General features: G+C 38.2%; 1 protein-coding gene across 5 annotated transcripts in view; it reads left to right on the top strand.

Moving 5' to 3' along the window:
- PCSK5 (proprotein convertase subtilisin/kexin type 5) overlaps positions 1-16138 on the top strand; it is a 264454-nt gene that overhangs the window by 195335 nt on the left and 52981 nt on the right. For 4 of the 5 annotated variants that reach the window (XM_052701373.1, XM_052701376.1, XM_052701375.1 and 1 more), the window contains exon 21: positions 13929-14031. In XM_052701373.1, the coding sequence (XP_052557333.1) occupies positions 13929-14031 (103 nt within the window). Of the gene's footprint in view, positions 1-1173; positions 6627-13928; positions 14032-16138 lie in introns of those variants that run through there. The other variant, XM_052701377.1, reaches the window with a different exon arrangement.

Raw genomic sequence — 16138 nt, 5'->3', positions numbered from 1 at the left:
TTGCTTTGAAAAGATTTTTATAAGAGGACCCTAGTGTATTGTCACTAGAATTGCGTGTATGTGTTTCACCACTTTAAACTGTGGAAATGCTGGTAAGTAAAAAAGATGTTCAGTAATTGCAGTATTACTTGAATTCTGTGAGAAGGTAATGAGGAAAGAAAAGAATAGAGGGCACTCAATTTGTTATGGAGATTTAAACTTCCTCCAGGTACTCTGAGTCAACAAAGATATCATTCATATTGCATATGATTGGCTTAATTATTCACTAATATTCATTCCTTTCACGAATCTCAATTACAAAGACTTTGAGATAATGTTACTCTTCTATGAAAATGTTACTATGTTAATTACTTGTAGATAACAGCTCAAGAATTGCTGTCCAAGAGGAAGATCATACTGAAATAAAGCCCTGGATTAAGCAGTATGAAAGATTCCCACTATAAAATACAATCTTACATGCCTATATGTATACATCAGTTTGGTCTTCATTATGGTAGGGCTGATTAGTTGTCCACACGCAGCTTCATCTAGGTATACATGCAGTTGCCCAGAACTGAGGACACTTCTCCTCTGTCTCATCTGCCCTGTTTTTGAGAGCGCAGTTGCAGAGCAGCACATGGGCCATGAGGCAATTGCAGTGGCATGCAATGGGATCCTACTGCATGGCATGTTCCCTCAACAGTGTAGGTTAGCCAAGGAAGGGACAGAAGTCTTTCCTCTGTTAAGTTACCGAGTGTGGAGGCTCTCATTCCACCACCTGACAGTCAAACACTGGGTATGTGTTACTATGTAGGATTTGAATATCTGTTGAGAATGTTTATTCCTTTTTCATGGTTTGTCTATTTTATTCTTTTGATTCATGAAAATCAAGAACAAATTCCTTTGCTGTAAGTATCACTGTTTTCTAATTATTCTCTTTCTAATCTTTTTTTCTTTTTCACAAATGGATACCAATCATTCCCTGTCGGACCACACAAAATCTCTTCCTGAAAAATAAAATGCTGTTGACTGAAATTCCTTCTGATGGACCAAATTTCCTACTTGCTACCTGCTCCTGAATGGTCTCTTCAACCAAATCTACCTATCTGACCAATTAAACCTCCCTCCATGGTAAAAACCATGCTCTCCAAACCTTCAACTTCCCCTTCTTCTCTTGCTGCTGCCCTCCGGAAGCCACGGAAGAGTCCTGGGCCGAGGGAGGATTCTGTATGCTGGTGAAAAAGAACAATCTCTGCCAGCGGAAAGTGCTCCAGCAACTGTGTTGCAGAACATGTACGCACAAGGGGTGAACTCACACCTCCCAGAGTCCTCCTGCTCCTGTAGACTTATAGATTAACACGTATTATTGAAAAGGAAAAAAAAAAAAGCCACCTCTCTCTCTCTCCCCCCTGTTTGTCTGGGGAGATGGTGAACTGTTTGTTGGAACTTAGATGGAAAACCTACAACACGCCTACCTTTCATAACTGGGTGTTTAGAGCTGAGCATCCAGAATCACAGAGTCAGTATTGTGTGACCAAAGCATTTGATGCCAAAATTAACGTTTAATTCATGATTTGATTTCCTGTCAACTTTAGGATTATTTCTGTTTTTTGAAGGTCTTTATCTTTCCCTTTTTTTCCTGTTTGTTTCCCCCTCAGGATATTCAAAGAGTGTTTCAAGAATACACACACGTTTACATGGATTAAAACTAAACAATACAAAAAAGTTTGCATTAGTCTTTTTTGTGAATTGATGGGGAACTTCAGGAAATGAGTCCCTAAGGGAATCAGAAACATTGTCATCTGCAGGACCAAGTTCTGTCCTTTTTGTACCAGTATTTAAAAAAGAAAAATGATCATTTCTGCACACAATTCTTTCCTACTTCCTCTGCTGTGTGCTGTTTTTTTGTATCACATGCAGTGTGTATATATGTTTTGCCCAAAGTGTTTTTTTTTTTGTCATATAGATCTCATTTTTAGACAGCTAGCTTATTAACAGATACGCTAGGATTTTTATTTTATTTTTTTAAATTGTAAAAGCTATTTCAAATAAACTGAAAAAAATTAAAAAAAAAAAAACACAAAAACATTGTTCCTGTTGTGAACAAGTTTAGAAGATACTACTCTTGGTTTGCATAAGCAAGAGTAATGTATACGTGGAAATTGAAAAGTTGCTAACATGTAAGGAGTATTCATAAATTATTGTTGTCTTGTAACGTTCACCAAAAAGGGGATATTATCATGCAAGTATGTGGGGATATTTTATAGTGCCCATACAGAAATGCCAGTGTGACTGTATGTGACAGAATGTGTTTACAGGACTGGATTTATAATTGAGCTTGTAACACTGTGCCAAATACATCTCCAGGAGTATTAACATATAGGGCAATAAATCAACTGTTTTCTTGATATAACAATCTTGTCTTGATGGGCCTGAATCTGCTTTTAACTGCTCCTAATACAAGTTTCAGCAGGAACAATGCTGTTGAGGCCTATGAAGTTACCTCACTGCAAAACCACCCTGGAGTGGTGAGAGAGGCAGGTCTCTGTCTTGTCTCTATACCCAGGTACACAGTTGTTTGATATATATTCATCAGTTTCACCTAGCATGCTGTTTGGAAACCATTAATTTTAGCAGAAAACAGTAAACTGAACTACAAAGAAGTTTTGTGGGAAAAATTCTTAAAACGTGCAAAGTCACTCTGTTATTGCTCTAGGACACACAAGCAGAAAATGTATTGCAGGTGTTTAAGCATGTAAATGTTAGAAAACAAAGAGAACCTCCTTTTTAAATACAAAAATTATCGTTGAAATTTTGCAAATGAATTAATAATATGACCTATGCCCACTTTGCTAGAGAGCAGATAGATATTACAACCCATGTCTGGTTCTGTAGACGAGGCCTGTGAAGCTCCTCTGGTGCCCATTACAGATTTCTTGCTAAACATGAAAAGTTATGAGAATTTAATTTGTGCTAGTTTAACTACTAGTCTGTTTCTGCCTCATTTCTCAATATAACAATTTTAACTAGAACATAATGCTTTCAAAGTTTAAGTTAATATTATATATATATTATATAAATATATATTCATAATTGAGATTTAATTATGTAATAGATTGTAAAGAGTTTGTTTGGGTACTTACAAATGCCTCTAACACTATTATAGAGAAAAACTTAATATCTTTGTTTTCTTTAAAAAAAAAAAAAACAAAAACAAAAAAAAAAAACCTGACACGTTGTTAATCCAAATTCATTTTTAGTGAAAAAATACTGTACATGTGTAAAATGTTCAGTTGTTATTTGTAAAATAGGGTAGTTATGTTGTAATTGATACTGGCCAAAATCAATGTTATTCCATATTTTATTTTTTCTATTAAATTAACCTAACTTCTTGTTCCTTTGGTCTGGAAAAACATGTTGATAATCTATATGTAAAATATCTCTGTTGAAGGGCACAGGTAGCTTTATGATATAGATTCTATATGCAAGTCATTGAAACAAACTGGAAGGGTAGAGATGTTTAACTTTGTGTGTGTGTGTGTATGTGTGTGTGGATTTAAGTGATGGAATTGACAATGAAATTGATGTAATCAGAAATGGTTTCTGTGGAGGACACCTTTTGTGTACTAGCAGTACAGCTATGTCTGCACCCTGTTGAGCAATGGTGCTGGCTTTCTTCCACCCAGGAGAGCTTTTCTCTTGCAAGCTTAACGAAAAAGTTGCATGCATAAATACATTTTTACTTAGACAGTTGAAGAAGGGGTTGGTGGTTTTTCAGTCGTTCCTGGACATTTGCACAGTGCAGTACTGTTCACGTGCTGGTGCTCATATTCAGTACACCTCAGGTCACAATCCTGGACAGCCACTTAAAAACAGCAGGCTGTTTCTCATTCCCATTAAATGGAGAAGACCACATATACACTCAGCTGTGGTGATTGCAGGATCAGAGCTTCCACTGGCATTAGTTGATGCTTTCATTCATTTCCCACTTAGTCCCCAGCCTGAACGGAGGCCAAAGTGGCAACTCATTCACACAGCTTGTATATTCAGATGAAGCTTAAAGCTTGTTCACTGAAGCTGTGTAAAGAAGTTCCTGGAAGAAAAAAAACGCTTTTCAGTCGTCGGCTTTCAGCCTCAAATGTTTCATTGTCACCAACTGTGTTTCAAAATGAGGAGTTAGGTCATCAGTCCCCAGTTTTCCTGTCAGTTCTTCAAGTAAGTGTATAGGACAGCACATGCTCAGCAATAGTTTCATTAAGCCACACCATGGAAAAAGGTTAGCCTAATCCTTACACCTATACTCTACAAAGAACTGCTTCTTTCAGGTCCCACCCCACCATCATTTTTTAACTGGCTTGAGAAATTCTGTCAATTATACTGATTTCTATGGTTTCATCTATGGTTTCCTTGGGTGAAGGATAATAATTTCATTACAGCTCTGGCTCTAGTTTGCCCTAGAGGGTGCATCTGTAAATGTTGGGCTGTAAAGTCTCATGGAGAAGCAAGCTTACAATGGAGTTTTTGATTGAAAACCAAGACTTCCTGCTGTCTGCTGTCCAATTCTCTGAAGATTGTTGCTTGCTGATGCCTTGACAGTGGTGGCCCGATAATAAGCAGAATTAGCAGACAGCACTGTATTTAGTCCTTCTATTAGCAGAGGGATTGCAATTGAAGGATGCTAGTTTGTTTCCCAGTGCAGAATGGTTGTGATCCCCCCTTTCTGATAAAGTGTCAAAGCTGTTTGAAGTATTCAGTATTTTATACCTTGTTGTCAGCATGCAAAACAGATACGGAGCACTTTAGAAAGACCAGAAGCTACTGAACTTGCAGAAAATGATTTCTTTTCTTCCTGTATGGAAGGACTCTGGTTGATGTCAGTCCAAATCTGTTCATCAGTTACTGCCTTGCTTGTAAGTAAAAAAAAAAAAAAAAAAAGAAAATTTTACAGACACTCTCTTAGTTAAGGCATATCACTTCCATGGTAAGCTATCCTTCTTCATATCTGTTTAGGAGAAGCTTTACGCAGTCATTGAGTTAAATGCAAACTGAACAGCCAGCTAGACTACATGCCTGCTATAAGTCTTCAGAATGTGACAGTGCGGACCATAGAAAATTTCCTACTTCAACTAACATTATTTGTAACCAGAAAGAAGGTTAGTGTGCCCAGACAATGATACCATCTGCAGAAGCCTGTTGTGTGAATGCACAGTTTTGTAAGTGGAGGATGCATTTCTGTAATCAGGCCTTACTGCTTTTCTACCTACCTGCTGCTATCCACCTCAACCATATCCCTAGGTGGCATATGGCTGAGATCAGCAAACTAGAGACACACCAAATTCTGTCAGTGGAAACCAGTGGAAGCCACACACTCCTGCCCAGTAGCTCTTGTTGCTCTTGGCTTACTCTCTGCCTACCTGCACACACTGGTACATCCTGTCTTTTTCTGGGAAGCTTTGCAGCTACATCCATGCAGCAAACACAGTATTGTACTAAAATCTTCCCTATGAGACCTGAAAAATTATCACTGTTCCTATTTGGACTGGAAGTTTCCAATGTCCTGAAAAATTCTGAGCAACATCTCGTATTGAATATGTAGTACAATATCAAGGCTGCTGTTTGTTCCACCTTGAGACATTTTAAGAGTTATTACACTATGATCCTTTGAGTAAATCTGTATGAAGAGATACTATAGCTGTAATGACTAAATAGATCTTGCAGCCAGTGATGAACAAGTTAATCCTTTTAGCAGCCACACCACAAACAACCTGACTATTACCTGTATCAGTGTCCACTTTAGGTAACTATGTGCTACTTTTAAAGACTTCTTTTTAATGGATTGGATGACTGTAACAAGACCTGTTATAAATTCAAGATTCCTGTAAAGACATTTAAGTGACAGCTTGTATAACTCAGTGTTTTCAATCTGTAGTGCAATTCACAGAACAGTAAATTGTCTTTGATCCATTGCCATGCCTTATATTTATATTGCATATGCCATTGTCATGTCATTGGTAAAGAACAAATCAAGAAAAGTTCTGTTATTAAATGTTTGTGCAAAATATTTTAAGCGAGTATTAAAAAAGTTTTCCAACATACAAATAAATGTCCTAGTCAAATTTGCATCAGAAAGAAACACCCCAGCAAGAACTTGCATGAAATTTTTCAGAATCTGCGGTTTCAATATTTAAAAACAGAAGGTTGAGAAAGAATTTTGATGAGCAAGTTGTTTAAGAGAGGGAAAGTTATTCACTTGGCAGAGTTTTTTATTGTCTTAAATCGTTATGGGAGATTCCAGCTTTGATTAAACTGATTATCTGATCATGCATTACAATCAGTCATGATATTTCCAGGAAGCAACAAATGCAGCCTGTCAGTGCCACACCAAAGGCTGCTTTTTGTTACATCTTATTTTCTGAGTCACTTGCATATTTGTTGCCAAAGATGGGCAAGGCACAGCTTAGAAGAATGCCCGTTATATAGTGCTTTATTTATCTCTGTTTCTCAGTGTCTAGGGATGGATTTGTTGAAGGTCCTCTGAGACAGCAATATGACTTTCCAAAGCACAAATGCCATCTGATCACAAAGCACTGTAGACATCTTTATGCCCCATCCCTGGAGGCATTCAAGGCCAGGCTGGATGTGGCTCTGGGCAGCCTGATCTAGTGGTTGGCAACCCTGCCCATGGCAGGGGGGTTGAAAATAGATGATCTTTAAGGTTCCTTTTCAACCCAGGCCATTCTGCGATTCTATTATCTTTGCTTTGTGGCGTTATGAAATAAGCTGATAAAGTACCCATTCTGTCAATCAGCCCAGGGTGGAGAAACCTGAGCATTGACAGAATGGGAATATTTTCTTAACCAAGAAGAATTAACAGCACCATCCTGCAAACTCTGTAAAAGCAGGGAATGCTCACTGAAGCTTGACGAGTGTGAGTTAGTTACAGTTGAGATAGTAACTCACACTTCCTCCATCTAGAATTGTCCATGCCCTCTTCCCTGCTCCTGGTGGTTGTGTGCACACTAACCTGTGGGTCTCCAAGTTCCCGCGCATTACACTGCTCTCAGCACCAATGATTGTGCCAATTGTGTGCATTGCTACAAGTTCAAAATATTCGTTAAGAAAATAAAGGCCCTTTTCTTACTCAAGGAGGAAGGCTATACCAAAGGCACAAAGGTACTAGTCTTGTTGGCTTGCCTCCAGCTCAGCCTTCTGAACACATTCAGTTCCCAGGGACTCGGAGAGCTCCTATGGCCAAATAGTGCTGCAAAGCCTTTCTCCAGCAGTACCCAAATCAGAGGGGATGCATTGTTTGCCCATTTCAGCATACTCAGGGAATGTTCTGAATCATGTTTGCTTGAGAAATCATCCAAAGTAGTTGTCTTGTCTTGGCTATTCCTGAAGTGTTTGGAGAGACCGTAAGCAGGGAGAGATCACCAATGTAAGGTTACTGAATTGCTTGAAGTCTTAGAGATAAGAATAAAACTCAGTCCTTTATATCTTTCATTAAAATGACTTAATTTCATCTGCTCTTTATTTTGAAGAAAATAAACTTTATCTTTTTGACTAATATCTTTTAAGTTTTAATATATTCATCTCTACATGTCAAACATACTACATTTGATCAGTAATCTGACCCTATGTTGTTATATCTTGTTAGGGCAGCAGTTTGCCTACTAAAATCTGCCAGGTTATTTTAGGAGATCTGCACTGATTAAATTTAGGATCTTCCATACAAATTATAGCAGGCATCACTAAGTGTGAGACAGATGCCACCAATGAAATACTGTTCTGAGAGATGCTGCTCGTCTTACCACAGCCTTATGTATCTCTGCAGAAATCCTATGGACAGAAAGGGCTTTGCTTATATGAATTGCATATTGCACACTGCCTAACGTAAGAGATAGACATGCTGCAATTGCTGCCTCTGGAGCATGATATGCTTACACCACTGTTATTCAAGGAAGGCAATCAGCTTCTACCTTTCTTTTGCATATTTCATGGAACATTATCTGGTTTACTGGACACAGCGCAATCAGCAATATGCAATAAATTCCAGTAACATTCAAGTGTCACCATTCCACTGCCCTCCTAGAATTTCCCAGCTACTGAGCTTCACCAAAAAAAAAAAAAAAAAAAACCAAAAAAACCCCAACCAAACAGACAAATAAAAAAATAAAACAGAAAACTTGACAAGATCAGGCAGAGAAATCTGCAGTTACGAATGTCCGGAAATGGAGAGGATAAACAGGATTTTACCAATGTCATTTTGTAGTTTAGATAGCAAGACCTAGCATTTCCCCTCCTTGAAGAAATGAGAAGGTACAGAGCAAAGCATTGGCAATGCAGACTGGGATTGCTCCATTCCCAGAATGCTCCAGGGAGACCTCACTGCAGCCTTCCAGACACAGAACTGTAGAATCATAAATTGGCTTGGGCTGGAAAGGACCAAAAGAATCATTACATTTCAACCCTCCTGCCAGAGGTATGGTTGCCAGCTGCTAGATCAAGTACTATTTCAGATTGCACAGAGCACCATCCAAACTGGCCTTAAACACCTCCAGAGATGGGGCATTCACAGCCTTTCTGGGCAACCTATTCCAGAACATCACTGCTCCCTTAGTAAAAAAAATTCCCCTCTTCTAGTACTTGAAGGGAGCTTACAAGCAGGGGAGGGACCGATTATTTACACATTCTGATAGTGATAAGACAAGGAAGGAATGGCTTTAAACTAAAAGAGGGGAAATTTAAGTTAGGGGTTAGGAGGGAAATTTTCACTCAGGGCAGTGAGGCACTGGCACAGGCTGCCAGAAAAGCTGTGGCTGCCCCATCCCTGGAGGCGTTCAAAGCCTGGCTGGATGGGGCCATGGGCAGCCTGAGCTGGTGGGTGGCAGCCCTGCACATGGCAGGGGGTTGGGACGGGATAATCTTAAGGTCCCTTCTAAACAAAGCTATTCTGTGAGTCTGTCTTCTATGATTTTGTAACTCATTCCCTTCCCATTTTTTCAAGGGGTTGTCAAATTCCACGTCGCAGGTGAGTAGCAGAAAACCGTGCCAGGCTCCCATGTTTATGCTTACACAAGTCAAGGGAGAAACCCTTGTCAGCTTTCATGTCCAGGCATCCACATTATTACTAGCACCAACAGGCATTTAGAGCTGGTTTTTAAAATACAGAAAATATTCTTCTGGTGCGTACTTAGGCCTTCTTAGTACACCTGACAGCTTTGGCTCTCCAATGGGCTTCTAACAACCATTGTATAATACATAGAAATGAGGTAAGAAATACACACATGCACAGGCACAAACTGATGCACACAAAAAGAAGGAATAAATCCCTTTGTGTCAGTCAAAGAGGCAGCTTTGGCCGATTAAAATATTTTTATTCAGCTGGGAAAAAGAGAGAGCTATGCAAGATAGGATAGTTGATAATGCCAGTTGCTTCACTCCTGCCTATCATGATTAAAGCTAACCTGAGGCTCTCTGTGATATCAGCTAATCAGAAAACAAAAAGGCCTTTCATATGAAAACCATGATATCACACTCAGCTCCACACACTGTTCAGGGAAGAGATTCCTGAACCCTTTCCAGGATCCTGCCTCATCCCTTGGCAGCAAGGGGCAGCAATGGATGAACAGCCAGCATCCCCACCTCCATGTGCATCCTTATTGAAGGCTTCCAAACCCCTCTCAGTGCCTCAGATCATGTCACCCAAAAGTTCTGTTCCTAAAAGATCTCTCTCTTGTCCTTTCTGCTCACTCAGACAAGAAGATGGAAATGTGGTCATTGTGAAAAATGATTGGAGAATACTAAGTAGCAGGAGGCTGAAAGCTGAAGTCCAAAGTATCAGAACTGGAAATGAGGCTCAAGCTTTGTAGGACTAATGAAAATCTGGAGAGGAAATTAAATGTCACAGGATCTCTGGTATAACACTTTCAAGATGAAGTTCAGATTTCTTTCAGGTAGCAGTAACCTATCCAGTGTTAAGGGTTTGGAAGGTGAGGGGTAACTCTAAGAGGAATCCTCCAGATGGATTTTAATGGCTTCATGCGAACGGTTCAGTTTTAGTCCCTCATGGTATTAAGTTTAATGCATAAACTTTTCTTTAACAAAACTCAAGAAATTGGTCGTATCTGCCAGCCAAAATAAAAAGTGTCAAGGTAAACACAGGAAGAGCAAAACTTTTCTAATGACTGAATTCTCTAGCTTCTCCCTACCAATTTGTCAAAATTAATGCAAATCAGTATATCTTTATTTGCTCTGTGGGACATTTTTAACCCTTAAGACTGCATACAAAAGCCCAGTAACAAAATATTTGTACAGATCTCCATATAAGTAACCAAGAAAAGGACAAAACAGGGTTGCTTATGAGTTCATCATAAAGAAAGGTCACTGACAATACAGCAATTTTCTATTTAAGAACGGTGATTAACATGCAGCAAGGATATTCACACCCTCACCCAATTATTCTCCATGTGTTGCCAACAAATGGTAGATTTTGGAAAGTGAGAGGGAAATAATGACTAGACAAGAGCTGTGTACTGAAGCAAAGAAGTAGCGACTGCCTGGAAATAGTGACTTTGCTTTAATCTGGGACTCAGAAGAGACAGGTTCTGGTTTGCTACTACATTCTTAACCTAACTTGATGAGCTTTGCTGCAATTCAGTGTTTGTGCCTCCAGAATGGGAGATAATCATTTTTACCTCATTTTAAAATGCACTGTACCACCTGACAGGAATTTCATGTAAGTATGCTGTTAAGGCACAGCCTAAAATCTGTCATCATTCCAATAAACTGACAATTATAACTACAGATACATGAAATTCTACACAGAAGTCTTCCAGTTTTGAGGCATTGTTTCTGTTAACGTAATTTTATTCCTGTAATACTTTCAGTTTCCTTCTTTTAAAAAAGGTGATAAATATTTTTAAACAATGTGACAAGGAACTGACAAACAAATGAAAACTAAATCTAGGAAGATGTTAAGTAGCTGAATACTATTGCTTGAATTAAGGCACAGATGGGATGCTTTGCCAGTGGTATTTCTCCAATGCATACATTGGAGGGATAAAAAAGAAATAATACAGAAGAAAGAAAGAAAAATAAGTGACAAGACTTCATTAAGTGGTATTATCTAGCAAGATCTGTAATGAAATCTGGCAGTTAAACTGCCCTGTGGAGTGGTTGAAAATTCTTCTCCAAGGTTGCCCTTCTGTCTTAACACCTTGAATAATTATATATTTTTAAAAATATATTATTTAAAATGTATTTATTAAAATATATATTTATACAGATACATTATATAAAAACACATTTATTAAAATATTATTTTAGCATTCAGTGGCAGACATGCTGTTCTAGATGTGAATTGCCGTTCAGAGTATCTAATGTGTAAGCAACGTGTGATGCACATTCTTATAATCACATGCTTTGAAATGCTTCAATAAAAAAAAATTAATTCAGCAGAGAAATTATCTTCCTGGCACTATTCCAGGGCAGATAAAATGAATTACAGAACTTCCAGTGAAAGAAGAAATAAATAAATAGCAGAAGCCTTTTAAAACTCAGCGTGCTTTTACCATATGGGAGGGATATAGCCAGTGCTGAACAAGGCATAGTCAAGGTGTGTGAATTAGTGTCTCAGGTCCCACAGATAAATATAAGGGCAGCAAGGGCAAATGAAGTGAAGGCAGTCAAGACTGAAGAAACAAGATGCCTTTCCAGCATGAATCAGAAAACAATATGGAATGAGAAATTACTTAAAAGCATTGCACAGAGAGATTTCCTAGCTACATAAAGTCAGTAGTATCAAGCACTGAGCCACCAGACATGCAAGAGGAATATTTTGCAGATACTACATTTTTTCATGTTTGTGCACTGTCTAGCAAAAAGCTTGTAAGAAAATATCTGAAGAATTCGATTATCTTTCTGTTGCAATAAGCATCATATTATATTTTAAAATCTCATGAAGATGCTTGAGATCATGGGATTCTAAATACAAATCACAAAGCGTCAAGAGACCTTCGCCAAGGAAAGCTGTCGGAGACCTGAAGATCTACTAGGCAGCAGGCTGCAGCCTGCATGCTGTGGTAGCACAAGACCCCTCTCACTGTCAGTGTCTTTCTAACATGTTGTATTATTACTCTTCTGACAGGAGTAACCAAATTTGCAGTGTGGGCGGCTTCTATTAGCAGCAGAAATAATATAGGTTCTATGTTTGTCTGATGCTCACATTTACATGTGAAAAATACAGGGACTTGTTTATGTCACCTCAAAAGCCTGTTCATTTGCTCCCACCTCCAAACTTCTCAGACCAGCTTCTATGGAACACCATATTCTTGTTGTACATTATCTATCACTGGCTTTTGGCTCATTTTTTTGCCTCATTCATTTCTCCAGGAAGATGTATAAACCTTTACAAAATCAAAATTACATCTGTATCTACAGTTTGGGTATGTCAGCTTTGGCGCATTTTGTTGCAGTTTTTGGCATGATTTTCTTTCATAATTATACCATTCCTGTCTTCATAAGCATGATGATTACTATCCCAGCTTAAATCTGGTATCAGGGATATCAACTATTATAAATTTTGTTAATGCAGATTAACATGAAGTAGAAAAGGCAAGGGACAGAGAGAATAGCCAACAGTTTGTTATAAATTATTTCTTTCCTATGTTGTTTTATCCAGCAATATTTGCTCAGATAGTGCTCTTGTTTTTCAAAACAAGGAACATTTGTATTTGATTTGTATTTTGACTCCTACAACTCATAGTTTATAGCAAATCTGTGTTTCCAAGTGCAAGTGAAGAATTTCTCAATATTAAAGTAGACACAGAAATTGCAAGATTTATGTATTATACAGGACTCTGTACAACCTTTTCCATTATTTAAGAATGCAGGGACAACCAGTTCTACCCAACATACAGGCTCAATTAGAATAAATTTTCCTACAAGAGACTGACATAAAACACCCAATCTTGTGGTTTTTTTAAGCTTCTTGATAAACCCATTTTCAGTCCCCACATTATGTTATATGCAGATCTAGTATTCGTGTCAATTACCAAACCATAGAATCATAGAATGGCTTGGGTTGAAAGAAATGAATATCTCTACTGTGAGATTTATGGAAAGTATAGCTTACTAGTTAGTAATAATTCTTCAAAGAATATACACTAAATAAAAGACAGACTTTTCACCTCAACTCTCTAAGTAATATCATGGTATTCATGTTCCTGAAGTGGTTTTTATCTAAATCTCAGTTTTTAGGCAACCATTCATACTGTATTTATTTGTTTGTTTGTTTGTTTATTTTCCTCGAGCCCAGGTGTGCACTTGGGCACCAAATTTTCAATTTGAAGAAGAGCCTTGGTCTTTCGGAGCTGAGTATTGGAACAGTGGTATGAGAGGGAAACAAAGGTGCTATAGCTAGAGATTGGGTAGCACCAGCATGTCTGACTAATGTAGTATATTCAAGTCTTTCTCCACATATAACATACCTCACATGCATGAGAATACACTGTTTATGTCTCAACTCACAATCAGGAGCACATTGGAGCTACACAAATGAAAATTAGGTAATGAATGCTCCTATGTAGCACTGTTATTGGTGCTAAAGTAATAGTGTCAACCTGAAGAATCACTCTCTGTCAGGTTGATATGGAAAATAAAAATAAAAGTAAAACCAACCTCACTCCCCCCCCTTCCCAAAAAAAAAAAAAAAAAAAAAAAAAAAAAAGGAACAAACCAAACCAACAAATAAATAAGGGTAAAACACATAAAACAAATAATATTGGTTTTTCTGATACTGAAGGGAAATTCGCTCATTTCAGTAATTCGAAGGGGATCTAATTTCTTTTAGTCATGAAGTTTACCAGCATGGATTGGTAGTTTGTTATTTTGCTTTCTTTTAAAATGAAAGATATGGGTTTGAAATAAACAATCTCTTTTTCCACCAGACGAATATCTTGATGATTCTCAGGAATGTCAGTTGTGTGAAGCATCCTGTCAGAAGTGCACTGGACCTGAGGTGGATGACTGCATCAGCTGCCCTAGAACAAGGTATGTGTCACCTAACAGCATGCAACACAAAGAGCTCACATCAGCACTGGCCTGCAGAAAAAGCATGATGATCGTGGTAAACAACCAAGCCTAGAAGCTGATAAGACAAGTATTATGTAAACAAGACAGCTGGCTACACAAGGCGTTCCTTGTTGAACCAGATTATTCCCACTGACAAAAAAAAAAAAAAAGTAATGTTATTTTAACATGAAACAGTCTTCTTTTAATTGCCATCCATTCAAAATTGTAGCTGTGGTAATCATAAGAATGACAAGCTAACCAGCAAAAGTCTGGGGGATCTGCAGTTTTGCATACCTACCGGATTGGAACAAGGAGTGAAATATGGGCATTGAAGCTATCAATCAATAAATCTAGGAGATGCTCGTAGCACTCAAACATATGTCCCTGGTGCTTACTTGTATAACTTCTCATGAGGAGTGAGTAGATCTAGAGCAAAGCTTTTCCTGAAGAACAGGAGCCTCCTGTTTTCATTCTCATTTTCTGTCAATAGCTCTGACCTCACATCAGTGACTCTGGCTCCCTTGCGCTACAGTCAGCTGATATTGAATTAGTAGGAAATCAGAATCTGGCCCTGTAAGGCACAGGAAAATTGTCCTCAACAATGCTACAATATGCAGTGCAATTGTCTATGCTAAGGCCATACCATAAGAAAACAGTGAAGTCCAAACAAATTTGTCACTGAGGAAGCAGTGTGAATTTAATTTGTATTAATTCAGACATGGAATTATAATAGGATTTGGGGCAGAATTTTGGACTCAGGATTGGATTTTTCCAAATGCATTAAAGTAGACTGTCTTTGTTTCCTTGCAATTCCTACAGTGTCATTTGTGAGTTTTACTCAGAGATATCTGTAAAACAAAGAAGTTGTAGAACAAACTAGTTAAAATGCCATTAGGTAAAGATGTTGAAGCAAAGAAAAAAAGGTCTCTATAGCCTTTTGGAGGTATACTGCTGTTCCAGCAGATTTCAATCTTTTTACTTAAGGTTTTCAAGGGCTCCCTGCTTCCTTCTCCACATTACCATAAGCCGTTAGAAGTTGTGCTGGACAGACACTATTAAAAGAAAGAACAATGATGGGAAATCATTATGGGATGGAACCAGAAGCTAAAGAAAAGATCCTTCCAATGAACATTATTTGTTAGTTACTTGAAATAAACCAGTTGAACTGAAACAGCACTGTAAATCTTGTAGCTCTTTACAGTCTTCAGTAGTGCCTATTGAAAATAGTAATGAGAGGCCATTAGATAATACAGACTAAAATCCAACAGTCCTGGAACACCTGTCCTCTTTGAAAAAAAAAAAAAAATAGGGGGTAGGGAGTAAATACTGAAATTTCAGCTGGAGTTATCATATTATTTCATATTAAAAATCACTGTTAGATCATTTTCTTGTCTGAAAATTCATAATGCTATTACCTCTTTTCAAAAATTATGCAATAGTTCTATTACATCTTTTGTCCACACAAAAAAAGTATCTTCTTAAAATTCCTCCTCTTCCTGCATATTTGTTTCAGTTACAAAGGTTAGTGACAAGCTCTCACCTTTTGGTGTTTGTCACTAGAAACAATATAGCAAAAAGCAAGAAAAATGTACCTTTTCTTTTCTTTTGTGAACATGTTATCCTTAAAACCAGAGTACGTGAGAAAACACTGTAGTACTTACATGTGATTGTAAGTACTGAATCATACAATCATCTGAGTTGCAAGGGATCCTTAAAGGTCACCTGGTTCAACCTCCCTACAGCAAACAGGGACATCAACAGCTAGATCAGGGTGCTCAAGTCCCTGTCCAGCCTGATCTCAAATATCTCTGGGACATCTCTAAGGAGATGTCGAAGGACATCCTGGAAGGACAAACCACCTCTGCTATAGACCCCAGCGCCCCACTTTCTCCATAGGAGCATGGATTTGCTTTTCAAGAACACAGCCAAACTGGGGTCAAACTAAGGCTTTGGAGGGAATTAACAGGTCCAAAGCATGTCTAAACTAAAGGATTTAACTCCAAGCATGAACCCTGCAGATGCTGGCATTACCAGTGACCTGGGCTGCCTCCAGAAAAGTCCTGACCAGAGCACAGGCAGCCTGGTG

The sequence above is a fragment of the Tympanuchus pallidicinctus genome, unplaced genomic scaffold (assembly GCF_026119805.1).
Source record: "Tympanuchus pallidicinctus isolate F22 unplaced genomic scaffold, pur_lepc_1.0 scaffold4, whole genome shotgun sequence".
Taxonomy (NCBI): domain Eukaryota; kingdom Metazoa; phylum Chordata; class Aves; order Galliformes; family Phasianidae; genus Tympanuchus; species Tympanuchus pallidicinctus.
This window is presented reverse-complemented; position numbering and strand designations above follow the sequence as displayed.